Here is a 22,010-nt window from a genome sequence, read left to right as displayed (position 1 = left end):
TCCACTCCCCCCTCCACTCCACTCCCCACTCCCCCCTCCACTCCACTCCCCCCTCCACTCCCCCCTCCACTCCCCACTCCTCCCTCCCCTCTCCCTCTATTTATTTCTACTTACCAGGACATAGAATATGGTGACAATATTCAGAGAACGGGCGAAGATGGAACTCATGGTTTTCACAGAAGGTTCATCCAGACTGTCATATGTGGGGAGGACTTGGCTAGAAGAGGAGAAAATATTCAAATTTAAAAGCGGACCTTCAGTAATTTTTTCATCTTTCCTTTTGTTAAATCTTCTGCCCTTGTTGTCGTTTTTAACTTTGGGTAGTAAAACTTTTTTTTTTTTTTGCCAATAAATCCCTTATACAGCCCACTTCCTGTTTGTCTGGTTATAAGCCTGGGCCAGTGATGGGGAACCTTGGCACCCCAGATGTTTTGGAACTACATTTCCCATGATGCTCATGAACGCTGCAGTGTAGTTGAGCATCATTGGAAATGTATAAAAAAGAAAATGACCCAATGGAACCCTCCCGGTCATTGGAAATGTAGTTCCAAAACACCTGGGGTGCCATCACTGGGCTAGGCTTAGGACATCATGCACAGCTCTCTCACTCTCGTGAAGGTTTGTCAGGAATGGAGGGGGGTGGGAGTCATAAGAGTGCCAATGAGAGCTGCAGAGCTGGAGGCGTGCCCCCTGTGTGTGTAAATCCAGGAAGTGAACAGGCAGCAGCTTCAGCAGCCCACAGTTAAATTGGCTGCAGCCCGGCTCAGTGGAGGGAGATTTCTGCAGCATATTTGGCAAGTACAGAATCGCAGTCTATATAAAATAATATGCAAAGTGGTTGGAGGGAAGCTTCAGAATGGCAAAGATGTTTTCATTACAAATTATGTGAGCGGACTGCAGTTCCTCTGGAGTTGACTGAGCGGGGTGAGGTGTACCCCGGGGGGGGGGGGGTCGACCTGTTATGGTACCCAGAATACCAGGTTAGGATTTTAGATGATGAAGAGACCCGATGTATTCAGGAACTGCCTGAAAGAAAAGCATTTTCAGTCTGCCCGAGTACAGCCCCCCCCCCCCCCCCCTCTCCTCTGCTGCGATGGAGCATTAGCCGCAGCATGTTAATGTTAACATTTCATTATGGGAGTGTGAGAAAATGTATGAGCTGCCGCTGGATGTGAGAGGCCAGCACAGGCGCTGACAGATGACTGGAGGGACACCGAGGCTGCGCTGTGTTAAGTGCCTTCGGAATATAGAGAGAGAGAGCGGCTGCACCAGACCTGGCTGCAAATTACATCTCCGAGATTTCTCCAGTTTAATGAATTCCTCCGGATTAACATCTCTGGACATTGTAAAGGTGAAAAAAGCAACACCTAAAAGAATAAACCTCATTATTTTCTATGGGGACGCTTCTCGTTCTCTTCCTCAGAATTTACCAGGACTGGGCTACAAAACCTGTACACTCCACTCAAAACTGAAATTCCTTCTATAGGCTGAAGGTTTTTTTTCTTTTTACCTTAAAGCGGGGGTTCACCCTATAAAATAAAAAAATATTTTTTTTTCTTCTAGCCTAAAATTCGGCATTGTAGCGCGAGCTACAGTATGCCGGTCTTAATTTTTTTATCGCCGTACTCACAGTGTAATCGTACATAGTAGATTCCGACTCCCCACGGGGAATGGGCGTTCCTGATGATTGACGGCCGGCTCTGGCGCGTCACGCTTCTCCGGAAATAGCCGAAATAGGCTTGGCTCTTCACGGCGCCTGCGCATAGTCTGTGCGCAGGCGCCGTGAAGAGCCGAGACCTACTCCGGCTGTCTTCGGGGAGCGTGGCGTGCCAGAGCCGGCCGTCAATCACCCTCCCTCTTGAAAGGAACGCCCATTCCCCGCGGGCATTTAGAATCTACTATGTACGATTACACTGTGAGTACGGCGATAAAAAAATGTTGTTCTGCAGGGTGAAACACCGCTTTAAAGTAACATTAACCACTTCAATACCGGGCACTTACACCCCCTTCCTGCCCATGCCAATTGTTATCTTTTAGCGCTGTCGCACTTTGAATAACAATTGCGCGGTCATGCTACACTGTACTTAAACTCTTTATAATTCTCCCCCCCCCCCCACAAATAGAGCTTTCTTTTGTTATTTGATTACTGCTGGGATTCTTATTTTTTGCACAACAAATAAAAAAAGACCGAAAAAATTTCGGATTTTTTTTTTTTCTTTGTTTCTGTTATAAAATGTTGTAAAAAAGTACGATTTCTCCTTCAATGACGGCCAGGGATGAGGCTGCGCCGACGGGCCAGGGATGAGGCTGCGCCGACGGGCCAGGGATGAGGCTGCGCCGACGGGCCAGGGATGAGGCTGCGCCGACGGGCCAGGGATGAGGCTGCGCCGACGGGCCAGGGATGAGGCTGCGCCGACGGGCCAGGGATGAGGCTGCGCCGACGGGCCAGGGATGAGGCTGCGCCGACGGGCCAGGGATGAGGCTGCGCCGACGGGCCAGGGATGAGGCTGCGCCGACGGGCAGGGATGAGGCTGCGCCGACGGCCACGGATGAGGCTGCGCCGACGGCCACGGATGAGGCTGCGCCGACGGCCACGGATGAGGCTGCGCCGACGGCCACGGATGAGGCTGCGCCGACGGCCACGGATGAGGCTGCGCCGACGAGGTGAAGGATAAGGCTGCGCCAACGAGGTGAAGGATGAGGCTGCGCCAACGAGGTGAAGGATGAGGCTGCGCCAACGAGGTGAAGGATGAGGCTGCGCCAACGAGGTGAAGGATGAGGCTGCGCCAACGAGGTGAAGGATGAGGCTGCGCCAACGAGGTGAAGGATGAGGCTGCGCCAACGAGGTGAAGGATGAGGCTGCGCCAACGAGGTGAAGGATGAGGCTGCGCCAACAAGGTGAAGGATGAGGCTGCGCCAACGAGGTGAAGGATGAGGCTGCGCCAATGAGGTGAAGGATGAGGCTGCGCCAATGAGGTGAAGGATGAGGCTGCACCAATGAGGTGGCACTGATGAGTGAACAGTGATGGACATCACCGATCTGGCAGGCATTCATAATGGTGCCAGTCAGTGCCCATTTGTGGGCACTGATTGGCATATATTGGGCACACTGTGGAATCCCTGGGGGACATATCTGGCCATCCACGTGTTGGGGGCTTCCCTGGTGGTCCTGGTAGCATCCATGTATGTGGGGCCTGTGCTGAAAAACAATTAGGGCAGACACCCCTCCCCCCCCCCCCCCCCCCGTGTCAGGAGAGCACGAGTCATGCTGCGCTCCCGGAGTGGACCAGTCACGTGTCCCAGGAGATCGCCTAGAGGGAGGGGCTGCCTAGAGGGGGGGGCCACCTAGGGGCAGAGGAGCCTAAGCGGCCCCTAGGTGGAAGTAGGAAATGGGATAGGAAAACCCGCTCCTAGCAAAGCCCCCACTTCCCCCTCCAAAAAAAATTGCAAAAAAATAAATAAAATAATAATAGATGGACATTTCTGTCCTACATGTATTATTATTTTTTGACAAACGTGGAGTTAGCCTTTAATAATAGCTCATCGACAATCACAGTTTTTAGAGAATATGTCCTCCTCTTTCTATGAATGAAATTACAATTTGGGGTTTATTGGTTTTCTGAAGCTGCTGTGCTGATATGGATGTTCTCACCATGAAATGAGGGGGGGCAGGGTGGGGGCCGGGTACAGAATGACGCTTTGTTTACACCTCATTCCGCAAGCTGTACTTGGTGAGTAAATGTTGTCAGCGGGATTTCCATAATCATGAACACTTAGTGAAGGTGCTGAGGGACACAGAGCATCCAGCAGCCCCCATGATCTGGTTACAGTTCCAGGCCCCCCATGTGATGGGACCCCCCCCCCCCCTCTGTGACAGGATGGAGTGTTATATGCCAAGCCGTGCAACCTGATCTCTGCCACAGCGGAGAGAGGAAACGGGCCTGCACCTCGGTCACGGCTAGATCCTATAAAAAAAGAGAGCCTTCCTGCGGCAATAGTTTTATGGCCGCTGTTCCCGGAAAGCACAACTGCTGACCGACCAGGGTTCAGGAGGGCAGATGGGTGACATGTGTCATCGGTTTGGGGGGTTTAGCGGCGTACGTCAATGGCTACAGCACAACTGGGGCCCGCGGGGACCAGACCAATGATTGACCGTCACTTTAAATGGATGCATGGTTGACGTTTGTGAATGCCGCAGGTTGTGTCGGTGTTGGGAAATTCTAAGACTTTGGTCGGCCACAAGCCCAATGAGATGAAAGTGAAGATGTGACCTCTCGTCACTGGTCTGGGGATGACACAAACATGGAATCTTTATTCACGCCTCTCCAAATGTCAGCAATGTAACAGCACACTTAAGTGAAGGGTATGTATCTAGTTTAAAAGTGCACCTGTTCTAAACTAGTAAACACGTTATGTAAAAGGGGGAAGGGTGGGGGTGGGCGTAGGGTAAAGAAAAGGTAACAGAGCCTTCTTTATAGAGAAAATGGGCATCCGATCTACCTGTGGCAGCTAGTCACATGACCTGGCTAGGTGGTACCAGAGACTCTTGGGGGGACTAATGTTCAGCAAGACAAGACCAGTGGGCAACTTTGTCTAAACCAGTCTTTTCAACCACCAGGCACTGCTGAGCCTCAAGCCAGTCTCAGATCCCCTAACCCAGTGGTCATCAACCCTGTCCTCAGAGCCCACTAACAGGCCAGATTTTAAAGCGGGAGTTCACCCATAAAACAATTTTTCCCCTTAGATTCCTGCTCGTTTGGTCTAGGGGAATCGGCTAGTTGTTTTAAAATATGATCCGTACTTACCGTTTACGAGATGCATCTTCTCCGTCGCTTCCGGGTATGGGTCTTCGGGAGCGGGCGTTCCTTCTTGATTGACAGGCTTCCGACGGTCGCATCCATTGCGTCACTAGTAGCCGAAAGAAGCCGAACGTCGGTGCGGCTCTATACTGCGCCTGCGCACCGACGTTCGGCTTCTTTCGGAAAATCGTGACGCGATGTATGCGACCGTCGGAAGCCTCTCGGAAGACTGTCAATCAAGAAGGAACGCCCATTCCCGAAGCCCATACCCGGAAGCGACGGAGAAGATGCATCTCGTAAACGGTAAGTACTGCTCATATTTTAAAACAACTAGCCGATTCCCCTAGACAAAACGAGCAGGAAGCTAAGGGGAAAAAGTGTTATGTACGGGTGAACCCCCGCTTTAAATATTACCTTGGGGAGATGCAGACTAGAATACTGCAATCACTGGGCAGCAAATGGCATCACCTGTGATGTATAACGGTTATCTTGCAAACCTGGCCTGTTAGTGGGCCCTGAGGAGAAGGTTGATGACCACTGCCCTAACCCAGTGGTTCTCAACCTGGGGGGGGGGGGGGGGGGGTCGTCAATTGATGATTTGCATGGGGTTCACCGAATCCTGGGCTCTCCCAGCCATTTCATGGCCGCTCTCTTTTGTGTGTGTGTGTGTGTGTGTGTATATACTGTGTGGCCCCATAATCTCCTATTGCCTGGGGGCCCCCATAATCTCCTATTGCCCGGGGGCCCCCCATGATCTCCTATTGCCCGGGGGGCCCACGATCTCCTATTGCCCGGGGGCCCCACGATCTCCTATTGCCCGGGGGCCCCACGATCTCCTATTGCCCGGGGGCCCCACGATCTCCTATTGCCCGGGGGCCCCACGATCTCCTATTGCCCGGGGGCCCCACGATCTCCTATTGCCCGGGGGCCCCACGATCTCCTATTGCCCGGGGGCCCCACGATCTCCTATTGCCCGGGGGCCCCACGATCTCCTATTGCCCGGGGGCCCCACGATCTCCTATTGCCCGGGGGCCCCACGATCTCCTATTGCCCGGGGGCCCCACGATCTCCTATTGCCCGGGGGCCCCACGATCTCCTATTGCCCGGGGGCCCCACGATCTCCTATTGCCCAGGGGGCCCCACGATCTCCTATTGCCCAGGGGGCCCCACCATCTCCTAATGCCCGGGGGCCCCACCATCTCCTATTGCCCGGGGGCCCCACGATCTCCTGTTGCCCGAGGGCCCCATGATCTCCTATTACCTGGGGGCCCCACGATCTCCTATTGCCCGGGGGCCCCACGATCTCCTGTTGCCCGAGGGCCCCATGATCTCCTATTACCTGGGGGCCCCATGAGTTGTCAGTCCGCCCCTGCACAGCCCTGGCTCTAGGGGCAAGTGACTGATTCTTTTCTACTGCTCTTTAGTAACACTTACAGGTCTTGTCCGTCCCCCAGCCTGTGATTGGACAGTGAAATGAGAAGACAATCATATAATAATGAGCTAATGTTCTGCTCTCTCCTCCTATCAGCATTTCCATTGTTATCACATGAGCACTGCAAGGCAACTGATTGGCTCTTTCTGCTGAATCTCCCATTCCTGACGTGAATTCTTTCCTACGAGGACTCTTATGACACTCATCACCAAAAAAACAGAGATACTTACGATTGGCAGGCAAAGGACATGCCGAAGATGGGAATGCAGCGGAACATTCCTTCGAAGCGAGCGTAGCTGACCTGCTGCACCCATTGCCCACTGAAGAGGCCGTGTTTGAATGAGGAGAGAATGATCTACAGACAGGAGAGACATGATAAATAAAATCCGGAGTCTCAGGAAAGACAAATACTGCATAGAAAATAAAAGTTCGCTTCGGATGGAGGAAAAAACACTTCAAATCTCATTTCCCGTTGAACAGATTTCACTTCACTTCCTGTTCCAGAGACACAACAGGAAGTTAGGGAAAATACCTATAAAGTGCGGGGCACAGATCACCCAGCAGCCCCGACCAATGAGCCCTGATCTGCTTACAGTCACCAGGTCCCGATTGATGGGATAAAACACCCAGCGAGGGCCGTCACCAGCCCCGACCACTGAGCCCTGATCTGCTTAAAGGGGTTGTAAAGGTACAATTATTTTCCTAAATATCTTCCTTTACCTTAGTGCAGTCCTCCTTCACTTACCTCATCCTTCCATTTTGCTTTTAAATGTCCTTATTTCTTCTGAGAAATCCTCACTTCCTGTTCTTCTGTCTGTAACTCCACACAGTAATGCGAGGCTTTCTTCCTGGTGTGGAGTGTCGTGCTCGCCCCCTCCCCTGGACTACAGGAGAGTCAGGACGCCCACTAACACACAGCTCCTTTCACTGGCCCAGATTCAGCATAGCTTGCGCTATATTTGCGGGGGAGCAGGGCAACGATTTTGCCCTGCGCCCACACAAATATTTTGCGCTGCCCTCGATTCACGGAGAAGTAGCTCCGTGACTTGCGAGGGCGCGCCGGCAAATTTGCCCGGCGTAAGCGTGCGCAAGTTAAATGATCCCGCCTGGGGCGGGATTTAAATTAGGCGCGCTCCCGCGCCGAGCGAACAGCGCATGCTCTGTCGGGAAACTTTCCCGACGTGCATTGCGGCAAATGACGTCGCAAGGACGTCATTTGCTTCAAAGTGAACGTGAATGGTGTCCAGCGCCATTCACGAAGCACTTACGCAAACGACGTAACATTTGAACGTCGCGACGCGGGAGCGGCGGTATACTTTAGCACAGGCTGCCCCTGCTATTAGAAAGGGCAGCCTTGCGCTAAAGTAGCCGTACGGAAACTCCGTACCTGGCTTGCGCGGGGCCCGCGCAAGATTGTGAATCAGTGGTAGTATGCAATTTGCATACTACACGCTGATACACAATGGGAGCGCCCCCTAGCGGCCCCCGCAAGAATGCAGCCTAAAATCTGCGAGGCAGAAGAGCCTTATGCCGCGCAGATTTTAGGCTGCAGCCGGTGTAACGAGGTTCCTGAATCAGGAGCACTCGTTACACCGGAGCAAGTAAGCAATTGCGCCGTGTAACTCATGGTTACACAGGCGCAATTGCTTCTTGAATCTGGGCCACTGTCTGCAACGTAGAGAGCGTCCTGACTCTCCTGTAGTACAAGTGCATGCGGCGGTCAGCAAGCAGTTAATCACATGATTAATACTGTGTGACTTAAAAAACTGGAACTACCGCTATTTTATTCTTTAGGGTGTCTGCTTTCAGAAAATAAATCATGTTTTGGGTTTTACATAATCTACAGACCTACATTTTTTATTTTTTAAAGTGTGTGCAAAAGAAAAAAATAAACACATAACACGTGGTGCTAAAAGTCAGTTACATGTATTGATTGTCGTCACCTGTGGCCTTAGCATTGAAGTCATTGCAGATACCAGATTCCTATTTTTAGCCCTAAAACATATTTGTCTTGGAGCCGCATTTAGAAAAATAAACTGAACTTTGATCCCAACTTTACTGTGACCGACCCCCAGCTACCCTGCCTGTCCGTTTAACACGCGATCGTTCTGCAACAACAATACCACAGAATTATTAGATATAGATATGTATATCTCTACAGATAGAGATATAGGGCCAGATTCTCAAAGAGATACGACGGTGTATCTCCCATCGTATCTCTGAGTCCGGCCGTCGTATCTATGCGACTGATTCATAGAATCAGATACGCATAGATATGCCTAAGATCCGACAGGTGTAACTGTGTTACACCGTCGGATCTTAACTGCAATTTAAAAATGGCCGCTGGGGGCGTTCCCGCCGATTTACGCTGAGCAATATGTAAATCAGCGAGATACGACAATTCACAAACGTACGCGGGCCCGACGCAGTTTGTTACGACGTTTACGTAGCAGTTATCCCGGCGTATACTTACCCCTGCTTCTATGAGGCGCAGCCAATGTTAAGTATAGCTGTCGTTCCCGCGTCAAATTTTAATTTTTTTTACATCGTTTGCGTACGTCGATTCTCAAACCCGCTCGTTGCAAGTTACGCTCACGCCGAAACCACTGACGTCCTAGCGACGTCAGTGGGAGCAATGCACGCCGGGAAAATTCGCGGACGGCGCATGCGCATTTAAATCGGCGCAGGGACGCGCCTGATTTAAATAGTACACTCCCCCTAGCCGCAGAATTTGAATTCCGCCGGGGGATTTACGATCCGCCGCCGCAAGTTTGGAAGTGTTTTGTGAATTACCCACTTGCCTCTCAAACTTGCGGCGGCGGATCTTAAATCACATAGATCACGCGGATCTAAAGATCCGCTGATCTATGTGAATCTAGCCCACAGATTATATATATTATCCATCTATATATATACACATACACACCGGCCACTTTATTAAGTACACCTTGCTAATACTAGGTTGGACCCCCTTTTGCCTTCATGCTTCACATTATAAATTCAACAAGGAAAATATATATATATATATATATATATATATATATATATATATATATATATATATATATATATATATATATATATATATATATATATATAAATAAATAAATAAATAAATGGTATTTATTAATTTTTTTTTACATTTTTACACTGTGTCTTTAATTTTTTATTATTCTTTGCAAACAATCCGTTGTAATAGAAATAAACATGACAGGTCCTCTTTATTAAGAGATCTGTGGTCAAAAAGACCCCAGATCTCTCAATTACCTTTAAAAGCAAAAATAAAAATAATTTTTTTATTTTCTTGACATTTTGACTAATAAAAATGCTTATGCCTGACAACCGTAATTGCTGTCAGAGGTCCTTCTGGTCCTCCAAGGGCATAGAGGCCAGTGGGTACCATTTTGCCCTCACTCGACTTCCTGCCCAGCAAACGATCGCATCAGATTGCTTTCGGCATTACTGAGGGCTCTGGTAAGCGGGGGGGGGGCATGTCTCCCGCCTCTTCTAAAAGATCTTGTGGTAAATCCGCTGCCAGGATCACTTATCGGAAAGCCGACTGCCTAAGGGGGAAAAACTATACTGTGGTTATGGCATCTAGCTACAGCAATAACCCCAGCATTTAGTGTCAAGGACATGACGTACATTCCCAGATAGGCAGTCTGCATGTGGTTAAGGCCAGCGGGGTGCATGACACCTCCTGGACTTAGTTCTATTATTTATAGCTGACAGCTTTATAGTACTCCCGGAAAACAGCTCTGGCTGATGCCGATCCTTTTGATCTCTGGAACTTCAACAGTAGAGTCACCGCAGCTTCTATGTCCGCCCCTCCCCACCTCCTGCCCAATCACAGAAGCCTTGGTATTCTGTGAAAACATTCCAAAATACACAAAGGCTTCTGTGAATGGGCAGCAGAGGGGGAGGAGCCAGCATAGCTGCTCTGGGTGTTTCTCTCCTCTCAGAACCTCAGGGTGTCTCTCCAGCAGCGCAATAATCCCATCTAATGTAAATAATAGAGCCAAGTCCAGGAGATATCATGCAGCTCCTTGGGCTTAACTCCTAGTGAGCCTTCACTTTTTACAAAGTGTCTGAATTCCTGGAATTCAGATTTAATACTGCTCTCCCAGCATGCACGATAGTTTATATGTACCAAGCTGGTCCAAATAAACGATGTAAAAAGGAGAATAAACATGGAGTCAGTCTTTAATTTCTATTCTATTTCTATTCACTGGTCAGGAGTGGAGGAGATGACGGCATGTGGTGGAGATTTGTATGCGATGAAGCCTTCGCAGAGACGGGTATACATCCAGGTGGGATGTTGTAGGTTGACGTTCAGATGGATCTAATAAGTAAAAAATATGAACGTTTAGCATGACAGAAGTGTACATTTCACACTCACCACAAACATGAAGACTGTATAGAAAATGAGAGCCATAGCGCTGAATGACTGGATGGAGGCCATCATGTTGCGTTGAAGACTAAGCGGGAGAACGATGCACAGCGATACGGCGAAGAGGAGGAAGATACGGAATCCTTCCGTCACCTACAATCACAAAGGTATAGAAAAATATAACATAATAATGGCAAAAATAGGATTTTTGTACTCACCGTAAAATCCATTTCTCTGAGTTCATAGACGGACACAGCACCCACCCCTCCTTTGTTTGTACTGCTTGTTACGAACTGAGGCTGCTAGAGCAGGGTGTGGGTTATGCCTGGGGAGCCACGCCCCCTGGGAGGAGCGGCACAAAGGAAAGGTTGTTAACGCTTTAAGTGCTGTAAATTCTGCCTAAACTCTCCTAGAAGGAAGGTGCATAACCCTACTGTCAAAGGATGCTGTGTCCGTCTATGAACGGAAGAGAAAAGACACAAACAGGCTTCTCATAACACCAGTACTTGCTTAAAGGATCAGCCAATTATGACAGTAGCCAGGGCTGGGACAAGGGGTGGGCAGAAGGAGCGAGTGTGGTATCATGCGAGCTGGCGGGGGGGGGCGCTGCAAGCATAATGGGGGTGTTGATTTGTGTTGGCAAAGAGAATTTGGGGCACAGTAGTTGATGAGAATGGTTTCAGGTGGGGAAATTTGTGTGCGTGTGTGCTAGGAGTAAGGATGAGCTCCGGCGTGTTCACACAGTACACATGCAGAGCCCGCCAGGAAGTCGGCGCTGCGCTAATCGCAGCAGGAACAAAGATTGTCTCTGGACAGCCGCACTCTGAACAAACTGTAGCCTTTTATTAAAAGAAGGACAGCACTACAAGTCACAGCAAAATAAAATAAAACCTGACTGCTGACGCGTTTCGCACTGAACACAGGCAGGAAGACATTGTGCCGATGCTTGGCTGCAGAGATCGGGAAATGTCTCCATGGCTGTGATTAGCGCAGCACGATGGCGACTTCCTGGCGGGCTCTGCACATGTACTGTGCGAACACGCCGAAGCTCATCCTTACCTAGGAGTGGTGATTTGTGTTGGGGGGGGGGGGGGGGGGGGGGGGGAGAGATGAGGAGGAGCAAGATGACATATGGCAGAGGGGAGGGGGATTGTACTAGTAGGGGATTTTTTTGGGGGGGGGGGGGGGGGTTGTGTTGGCAAGGAGTATTTTGGGGCACAGCAGGGATTAAGAATGGTTTTAGGTGTGGAAATTGGGGGGGGGGGGGTGATAGGAGTCATGATTTGGCAAAGATTTGTGTTGGGAGGGAGGGATGGGGAGGAGCATGTGTGCTAGAAGCGGATATATGGTAGAGGGGAGGGGGATTGTTCTAGGTGGGGCATTTTTTTTATTCACTTTTTTTGGGGGGGGGGGGGGGGATATGTGTTGGGAAGGAGAATTTGGAGCAGAGGATTAGAATGGTTTTAGGTGAGGAAATTTGGGGGTGGGGGTGTGCTAGGAACGGTGTTTTGGCAGGAATTTGTATTAAGAGCGGGGGGGGAGGAGCATGTGTGCTAGAAGAGGACATATGGTGGGGGGGGGGGGGGGGTTTGTGTTGGGATTTTTTTTTTTCCATATATTTTTGGGGGATATTTATTATAGCAAAAAGTAAAAAATATTGCATTTTTTTTTCAAAATTGTCGCTCTATTTTTGTTTATAGCGCAAAAACTAATAACCGCAGAGGTGATCAAATAGCACCAAAAGAAAGCTCTATTTGTGGGAAAAAAAGGACGCCAATTTTGTTTGGGAGCCACGTCGCACGACAGCGCCATTGTCAGTTAAAGCGACGCAGTGCAAAAAGGGGCCTTTACCTGCATTTTGGTCCGGGTCTTAAGTGGTTAATAAAGAAGAACTTTTTCTTTTCATTTATTTTTTATTTTTATTTTTTAAAACAAAATTTACCTGAAGGCCAAGCAAACGGGCAAAGAAAGAGGAACCGAGGTCTCCGATGACAGCATAGAAGGCGATGCAGGTCCCCAGCATCAGTCCAATCATACTGTGAGATATAAAGAGACAGGATTACAGCAAACATTGTCTGAGCAACGCACAAAAAAAATAAATAAAAAAAGAAGATACAATACTGGCAGCCAATAGGATTAAAGGAAATGTCTCCCAAGAGGACATGTGCTCCAATAAAGGAGAAGGGCATAGAAAAAAAATATATATATTTATAATATAAAATATTATATTCTGCACCTCGGTCACTTTCAAGGCTCCCAGCACCACTAAGGAAGCAGCCAGCCAAGTCCTCTGTATTCACTGTGTGGCTTTCACTACCCCCCGCTCAGCTACTACACCAGGCTCTGGCCTATGACTCCGCCCCCGATTGGAGCGAATCCCAAGACCGGCTATAGATGGTTCAAATCTTTTTTTCTTCTTTTTTTTTTTTTTAAAGTGTATTTTGTGCGTGTACTCGAGAGAGGAGCCGGACTGCAGGAGTTGGGAGTAGGCAGGCCTCCCCCAGAGGCAATCTGCCACCTTTCTCCATGCCCCGGGTGGCAATGGCGGGTGTGTGAGGGGGTCCTCCCACACAGCCCGCCCTACCTGCTCCGCTTTGAAGCCCAACGGGGCAGAGGGACTCCCTATAAGGGAGTGAGAGGATCTAGCCCGCTCAACCAGCCCCGTTAGTCCTTCGCCTCTCTTTTTAGAGACCGCATGGTCAAAGTGCGTGCATGTTAACCCAATTTCGAGTGCGTGTAAGTGTGGTGGTTTTTGTGGGAGGGGGGTGGGCGTACTAAGCGCAGGCTTACCTTGCATAGCACACCCACCGGGAGCCGGGCTGAGACCACCAAACTCAATTCACATGTAGCCGAGACCGGAATCCAAACCTCTAGCTGCAGAGGTGAATGGCTTGTCAGCGCAGTGCCAATCACGTTGAGCCACCGCAGCTCCCTAGATGGTTCAAATCTTGGCTCAGAAGCAGCCAGCCGAGATTTAAACCATGTATGGGTATGTACTCAATCCATCAACTTGGGTACAACCAGCCTGCCAAATTTTACATGCAATTATTGCCAGTGGCTGTTATAGCCTTTTACAATAATCACTGTGTTCCCCTGATGGACATGATTCCCCCCCCCCCCCCCCCCCCATGGTTGCAGGAAAGAAATACGCCCCGTCTCTGGCCGGCCTAAGCTGTGACCCCGTGTCTTGGGGCCCCCCCATGCAATTTTGCTCTCCGCCTGCTCTGAGACATACAATAAATATCAGCTAGACTTAAAATCAGCTTACTGTATCAGATCAGGCAGTGACTGGTTGCCAGAGGTTACAGAATATCATTACCACTTACTGACTGGTTGCTAGAGGTTACAGAATATCATTACCACTTACTGACTGGTTGCTAGAGGTTACAGAATATCATTACCACTTACTGACTGGTTGCTAGAGGTTACAGCGTATCATTACCGCTTACTGACTGGTTGCTAGAGGTTACAGCGTATCATTACCGCTTACTGACTGGTTGCTAGAGGTTACAGCGTATCATTTATGCTTACTGACTGGTTGCTAGAGGTTACAGTGTATCATTATTGCTTACTGACTGGTTGCTAGAGATACAGTGTATCATTATTGCTTACTGACTGGTTGCTAGAGGTTACAGCGTATCATTATTGCTTACTGACTGGTTGCTAGAGGTTACAGCGTATCATTTATGCTTACTGACTGGTTGCTAGAGGTTACAGCGTATCATTACCACTTACTGACTGGTTGCTAGAGGTTACAGCGTATCATTATAGCTTACTGACTGGTTGCTAGAGGTTACAGCATATCATTACGACTTACTGACTGGTTGCTAGAGGTTACAGCGTATCATTATCGCGTACTGACTGGTTGCTAGAGGTTACAGCGTATCATTTCTGCTTACTGACTGGTTGCTAGAGGTTACAGCGTATCATTTCTGCTTACTGACTGGTTGCTAAAGGTTACAGCATATCATTACCACTTGGGCCCCCCCCATGCAATTTTGCTCTCATCCTGCTCTGAGACATACAATAAATATCAGATAGACTTAAAATCAGTTTACTGTATCAGATCAGGCAGTGATTGCGATTGGTTGCCAGAGGTTACAGCATATCATTACCACGTACTGACTGGTTGCTAGAGGTTACAGTGCATCATCGCTTACTGACTGGTTGCTAGAGGTTACAGCACACATTACGGCTCACTGATTAGTTGCTAGGTTACAGCACATGATTTCTTCTTGTTGATTGGTTGCTAGAGGTTACTGTACAATAATACTGCTCGGTTGCTAGAGGTTCTAGCACATAATTTCTTCATTGCAGAGGGGCATGATATACATATGAATGACAGTTATTTACATGTAAACACAGGGGCCCGGATTCAGATAGAATGGTCTATCTATGGGCGGGCGTAACGTATCGCAGATACGGTACGCCGCCGTAACTTAGGGCGCAAGTTCCGTATGCAGAAACAACTTGCGCCCTTAGTTACGGCGGCGTAACGTATTTGGTCCGGCGTAAGCCCGCCTAATTCAAATGGGGATGATGTGGGCGTGTTTTATGTATATTAACTGTGAGCCCGCGTATTTGACGTTTTTTACGAACGGCCCATGCGCCGTTCGTGAAAAAATCCAAGTGCGCATGCTCGAAATTACGCCGCAAGTCGTCATTGCTTTAGACGTGAACGTAACTTACGTACAGCCCTATTCGCGAACGGCTTAAGCAAACGACGTAAAATTTTAAAAACTCGACGCGGGAACGACGTCCATACTTAACATCAGCTACGCCTCATATAGCAGGGGTAACTTTACGCCGGAAAAAGCCTTACGCAAACGACGTAAAAAAAATGCGCTGGCCGGACGTACATTTCTGAATCAGCGTATCTACCTAATTAGCATATTCATCGCGTAACTATACGGAAGCGCCACCTAGCGGCCAGCGTAAATATGCAGCCTAAGATACGATGGTGTAAGACACTTACGCTGGTCGGATCTTAGGAAAATCTATGCGTAACTGATTCTATGAATCAGTCGCATAGATACGACGGCCCGCACTCAGAGATACGACGGCGTATCAGGAGATACACCGTCATATCTCCTTTCTGAATCCGGGCCAGGGTCTGCAGGTGAGTCATCTGTACACAACAATAGGGCAGAGCTGAACAGCATTAGTAGCAGCACTTCAAGGGAATTTAAAAACGAAATCTTCAAGGGAATTTAAACTGGGATAGTTGGCAAGTATGAGGCAGCCGCTTTGGGCCACACAACAGTGACAGGGCCCAGGGCAGCCGCCCCCCTTTAAAGACGGCCCTCCGTGTGCGTCTCTCACGACAGGTCCCCTTTACAGCGAATCACAGCGCTCACCTCGTCTCCACCAGCATTTTCCCAGCTTTTCCATAGGCATGAAAGGCTACAAGAAAGAAAGAAAGAAAAAAAAGGGGAACATTAAATATTGGTTACAATGGGAAATAAAATACATGGAAAGATTAGAGGAACGCTGGGAAGAGGGGCCAGTATTCCCATCCCCCGTCCTCACACAGAACTATTATAGAGTTGCTCCGCATCAGATGTGGGATTTCGGATTACAGCCGCGCCGGCCTCTGCACACAGGACCGCTGCGGTAATAAATGGCGCTATCTATAGATCAAAGCTGTGCAGTGAAGTGCGGTATGGCGGTCTTCTCTCTCTTCTGATGCTGTGGGAAGCTTCTAGCCAGAAACTCAGTCATATGGGAGGGGGGGGCATAAGTATAGGGGGGAGGGGGGACATAAGCATGATATAAGTATAGGGTGGAGGGGGGGACATAAGTATAGGTGGGAGGGGGGACATAAGTATAAGTGGGAGGGGGGACATAAGTATAGGGGGGATTCAATACAAGCCAGCCTGCCACCGACTGCAGCAACATGTATTTATTTCCAGCATTTCTATAGCCTGGACATATTATACACATCACTCCCATCCCCCAAAAGGAGCTTACAGTCTGATGCAGCCTTTCCCAACCAGGGCTGCATGCAAGTCTGGGGTCCTTCCACAGGTTGCTGAGGGCCCCTCGTCCAATGAGCAACATCTGCGGATCTGAGGAGTAATTACTGACAGCAACGATCTTTATAGAGATCTGTAAAGGGGGGATTCTTCCCAATGACCATTACACTAATGAGGACAATGAGCTGTAGATATAGTAATGGGGCTACTTAGTAGGGGCTACTGAAAGACTAGCCAATGAACCCCCCACCCCTCCATAGCTAATCACAAGGGGAAAATGAGCGCTTTCCTATTCGATATCCACGTTGGCAACTTGACACCAGCACTGGCACTTTATGTTGTTGCTGTTTGCACATGAATACTGAAGTTTATACATTGTTGCAATATTGAAGATTTTTGAATACAACATTCTATTTGAGGACTTTCTTCGTTACGCATGTTTGTTGCACAATTGCACTCAGCACTTTATCTTTTTAGGTTTATTTTGGCTTTATATTTGTTTGAGTGTTACATATGTTTCATTTGTTTTAACATACGTCTTACATTTGATTGACTGATCACTATTTCTTAAAGGGACACTAAAGGCAAACTTTTTTTTTTTTTTTTTTTTAAATAACAAACATGTTATACTAACATCCACTGTGCAGCTCGTTTTGCACAGAGTGTCCCCAATCCGTGTCTTCTGGGGTCCCTCGCAGCTGACTCGGCTCCTCCTCGCAAAAGCTTTCCACCTTCATGCGAGCGAGCTTGCATGGTGGAAAGCTTTTGCGAGCGCGCTCCCGTGATACAGCGGCGGGCATAGCCACCCGACTGTATCACTCGGCCCCGCCCCCCGGCGCGCTGCGTCATCCACTGTGATTGACAGCAGCACCAGCCAATGACTGCGCTGCCATCAATCCGTCCAGCCTAGCCAATGAACGGCCAGGCTGGGAACCGAAGAGGATCACGTGGACGCACGCGGGACTTTCGAGATGTCAGGTAAGTAAAACAGGGGTTCGGGGGGGGAGGGGTGGTATTACCGTCGGATGCATTAAGGTGAAAAAACATTTACCTTTACAACCCCTTTAATACTAGTTATATTCACTTAGTCCCTTTCCCACTCACCCTATACAGCGCAGCATTACCCCCCCCCCCCCCCTTTTTTGACTATTTTAGGTTTGATACACTTTCAGTGCTGCAGCCGTAACAGGTCCCAGGAGATCGCCTGTCCACTCCTAGAGCGCAGCGCGACTCGCGCATGCGCAGTGAGTGCCCGGCCGTGGTGAAGCAGAAGGCCGTCACGACTGGGTGCCCACACTGTGAATGGAGGCGCTGGCTGAGAAGGGGGGTGGGCGGAGCTCTGGGCGGCCGTGTCGCTGGACCGTGGAGCAGGGCCGCACACCGTCACTGGTTGCTAGGATGCCGGAAGTGGTGCTGCATACTGTAACTGGTTGCTAGGATTCTGGTAGTGGGGCTGCACACTGTCACTGGTTGCTAGGATGCCAGCAGTTGGGCTACACACTGTCACTGGTTGCTAGGATGTCAGAAGTTGGGCTACACACTGTCACTGGTTGCTGGCAGTGGTTACAGCTTCTGCCTTACAGCACTGAGGTTCTTGGTTGGAATCCCAGCCAGGAGGCTATCAGCATGGAGTTTGCATGGGCATGGTTAACCACTTCCAGTCCAGGTCAATTCTGACATCTCTCTCATACATGTAAAAATCTGCATTTTTTTTTTTTTTTGCTAGGAAATTACATAAATTATTAATATATATTTTGTAAGCCTAGACCCTGTAGAAGAAAACGGTGGTTGTTGCAATTTTTAGGGCGTATAGGTTTATCGAACACAAGTTTTTAGGAAAAAATATACTTTAATGAGCTTTAGTAAACAAAACACAATACAATACCCAAATTAAATAGATACCTAAAATATATGCCTAGGGCTGTACTGGGAGGCGCATGTACACTGGAGGTTGCCATTTTTGCTGCCCTCCACCATTGGTTTTTAGGATGCTGGCGACCATGCCACACAGTGTCATTAGTTGCTACAATATGAGCAGGGGGGCGGGGGGCTGCACAGGGTTGATAGGATGCTGGGGATGGGGCTGCATAGCATATTTGGTTGCTAGGATGCCAGCAGTGGGGCTGCACAGAGTCACTGGTTGCTAGGATGCCAGCAGTGGGGCTGCATATTGTCACTGGTTGCCGGAAGTGGTGCTGCATATTGTCACTGGTTGCAAGGATGTTAGAAGTGGTGCTGCATACTGTCACTGGTTGCTAGGATGCCGGCAGTGGGGCTGCACATTGTCACTGGTTGCTGGCAGTGGGGCTGCACAGTGTCACTGGTTGGTAGGATGCCGGCAGTGGGGCTGCACAGTGTCACTGGTTGGTAGGATGCCAGCAGTAGGGCTGCACAGTGTCACTGGTTGGTAGGATGCCAGCAGTAGGGCTGCACAGTGTCACTGGTTGGTAGGATGCCAGCAGTAGGGCTGCACAGTGTCACTGGTTGGTAGGATGCCAGCAGTAGGGCTGCACAGTGTCACTGGTTGGTAGGATGCCAGCAGTAAGGCTGCACAGTGTCACTGGTTGGTAGGATGCCAGCAGTGGGGCTGCACAGCATCATTGCTTGCTATGGTATAGGAGGCCACCTGAACATCCAATAACATTGTGTGGCCCTGAGGCTGAACAGGCATGCATCAGGCCTCCATAAGTGCTGCCGGGGGGGGGGGGGGGGGCACCTCAGTGAGCCTCACAAGCAGCATAGCTCTGTCAGCTACAAAAATCGCTCTCCTTCAGTGATCTTCAGCTAAGCCTTAGAAGTGAATGCAGAGATGGTCGCCGACATAATAAGATGCACAAGTTTATTTCCATGAGCGTCTGAGATACAAATCACTATAAACGTAATTCCCACATTGGTAGGAAAAGAGTTCCCTTTAAACAGAGTCTGGCTTTTCACACTAGTCCAGAGTCCTCCTTTAATCTTTATGTGTGGATTTGAATTTAGGGGGAAATGCGGAGCTCTGGGAAGATTCCAAGCAGATGAGGGGGGGGGGGGCTCCCTGGTGGGATCTGAACCCAGGACCCTCAACGCTGCAATAAATGCTGACCACTCTGCCATCATACTCACCACCAGACTGATAACACAAATGTGTCCTGTGTGAATCGGCCTTCACTAACCTTCCCATAGAAAGGAATCGGCACTGTCAGATTTTACGCGGTTTCTTTAACCTCAAACATCTGAGAAATGTTATTATTCTTCCTATATAAAGGAGCCAATCAGACATCATCATCCACAGCTCTGTGCAGCAGCATCATTACAGCTATCCCTCTGCATAAACATTCCTTATGGATACAGCAGTGAAGGGTTAGAACATCTGCCAGGTTTTTTATCGATGTCTCCATGGGGAGATTCCACCTCACTTCCTGCACAAATATCGTGCGACATAAAAAAAAAATGACAACTACAATCGTTTTATTCTCCAGGGCCTCCGCTTTGAGAAAATATAGAACATTCAGGGGGGGGGGGGTGAGAAGTAATTTTATGGCCAAAAATGAAGATTTTTTTACATGCGTGCAAAACAAAAATAAAAATGCAGAAAATGTCGTACAGCCGAACCGGTTGAACGAGTTTCTTCTTGGAGAAATGCGATGTACTTACCGAGCCCCGCGTAGGTCCTGCGTTTGCTCAGACTGGCGGATTTGACGAGGAACATACAGGACTGGTGGGTCATCCAGCAGCACAACATGAGGAGCAGAGTGCCCATCACAACACCGCACTGCAACAAAAACAGCAACACAATTCAGGATGGCGGCTCAGGAGACGGGAAGTAATGAGTGCAGTTACAGTGAATGTCCACTAGGACTAGTTCTAAGTGTTTGGCATCCTGTCCACTGCAAACAGTTTTCTTCAGAACATTTTTGTCAAAATTTCTTACCTGAAGATCCCGCCATTAACCTTTACAAAAAAAACAAAAAAAATAAAAACTGTATACACTGCTGTATAATGCCAAACCGATGGAAAATGGCTTCATATACAGTATACTCCCCACTAACCCCTTTTATGCAATATATGCGGCCTCACTGAACTGGGCTTTTTGCCATGGGGGGGAAGCATATATGTGTATCTGCCCTTGTGCTGGGAGTGCGCCACACAGTGTGCTTCCAGACCGGGGGTCTCAGAGGGAACCAAAACTCCCAGATCGGGGTCACCTGATCGCTGTGATAGCCTCCGATTGACTAGAGATGTGGGGGGGCGCCAGAGACATTCGGGAACCGAGCGTCTCCGAGCTTAACCAGCGCCACCGCACCTCTGGCCACATGCGGTACTGCGCGCCCCAGCGGCTTGAATCCTGCTCGTCTTGTGAGACAACGCTTGCAAATCGAGTCAGAATTTTTTTTTTTTTAAATAGCTCGTATTGAGAAACGCTTGTATACCGCGTTACTCACAATCCGAGGTTTTACTGTATCTTAAAATATCTTATTCTAATTTCAAAAAAAATAATAAAAAAAAAGAAGGAGGGCAGATACTTTGCAGACAGAAGGAGATAAACAAACAACTGTGTAAAAATAATAATAAAATGAAAAAAAAAAGAAGAAGGAAAGGTACTTTGCAGAGAGAGAGAGACAAACAAACGTGTGTGTGTTAAAAAAAAACAAAAAAACAACCTAGCTCAAGCTCAGTGCCAGGGTTAGTGTTAGGGTCAAAAGGTCAAGGTCAGGATAATTTTTTTTTAAAATAAATAAAATTAATTAGTTATCAGTAAGTGTCGGTGTGTTTTAGGCAGGATTAAAAAAAAAAAAAAAAAAACACAAAACAAAATGCGCACTATTGTTTCTGCATTTAACGTACCTCTGATGTTTTATTTTGTGGTGGGGGGGTGTTAACGTACCTCTGATCTTTTTATTGGGGGGGTGTTAACGTACCTCTGATCTCTTTTTTTGTGGTGGGGGGGTGTTAACGTACCTCTGATATTTTTTTTAATGGGGGGGGGGGGGTTAATGTATCTTTGATCACCAATAATGATTGTTGAGGTGGTGGGGGGATTAATTTTACCACTGATGAGAAATCCTTTTTGGGGGGGGGGGGTGATTTTTATGTACCACTGAACACTTCTGATCACCAATGATTGGTGTTTTTTATGTGGGGGCGGGGGTTTAATGTACCCCTGATCACCAACGATTGTGGACTGTTTTTGCAGCTGCTTTTAGGAGCATCCGGTAGGGTGACCACATTTCCAAAACTACCATTCAGGGACACCCCCCTTCCCAAAAATCAGCTTGTGCAATAACGAATCACAGCACAGTGATTGGACACAAGAGGCGGGATTTATGATTTCTCCAATCACAAGCAGGGGGTGGGGATTGTGCTCCTCCAGGCATTCCTGGCCAGGACAAGTACTGTCCATGAGTAAAGCGGTGATGTGGCGGCCCCTTTTT

General features: G+C 48.6%; 1 protein-coding gene across 4 annotated transcripts in view; it reads right to left on the bottom strand.

The window, feature by feature from the left end:
* SLC38A10 (solute carrier family 38 member 10) overlaps nucleotides 1-22,010 on the bottom strand; it is a 61,636-nt gene that overhangs the window by 35,191 nt on the left and 4,435 nt on the right. For all 4 annotated transcript variants that reach the window (XM_040330965.1, XM_040330963.1, XM_040330966.1 and 1 more), the window contains exons 3-8: nucleotides 20,233-20,350; nucleotides 15,979-16,024; nucleotides 12,564-12,657; nucleotides 10,631-10,774; nucleotides 6,462-6,586; nucleotides 115-217 (exon numbers count right to left, since the gene is read on the bottom strand). In XM_040330965.1, the coding sequence (XP_040186899.1) occupies nucleotides 115-217; nucleotides 6,462-6,586; nucleotides 10,631-10,774; nucleotides 12,564-12,657; nucleotides 15,979-16,024; nucleotides 20,233-20,350 (630 nt within the window). The remainder of the gene's footprint in view (nucleotides 1-114; nucleotides 218-6,461; nucleotides 6,587-10,630; nucleotides 10,775-12,563; nucleotides 12,658-15,978; nucleotides 16,025-20,232; nucleotides 20,351-22,010) is intronic.

Source organism: Rana temporaria, chromosome 12 (genome assembly GCF_905171775.1).
Source record: "Rana temporaria chromosome 12, aRanTem1.1, whole genome shotgun sequence".
NCBI classification, from domain to species: domain Eukaryota; kingdom Metazoa; phylum Chordata; class Amphibia; order Anura; family Ranidae; genus Rana; species Rana temporaria.
Note: the sequence above shows the minus strand (reverse complement) of the source record. Positions and strands in the feature narration are given on the sequence as shown.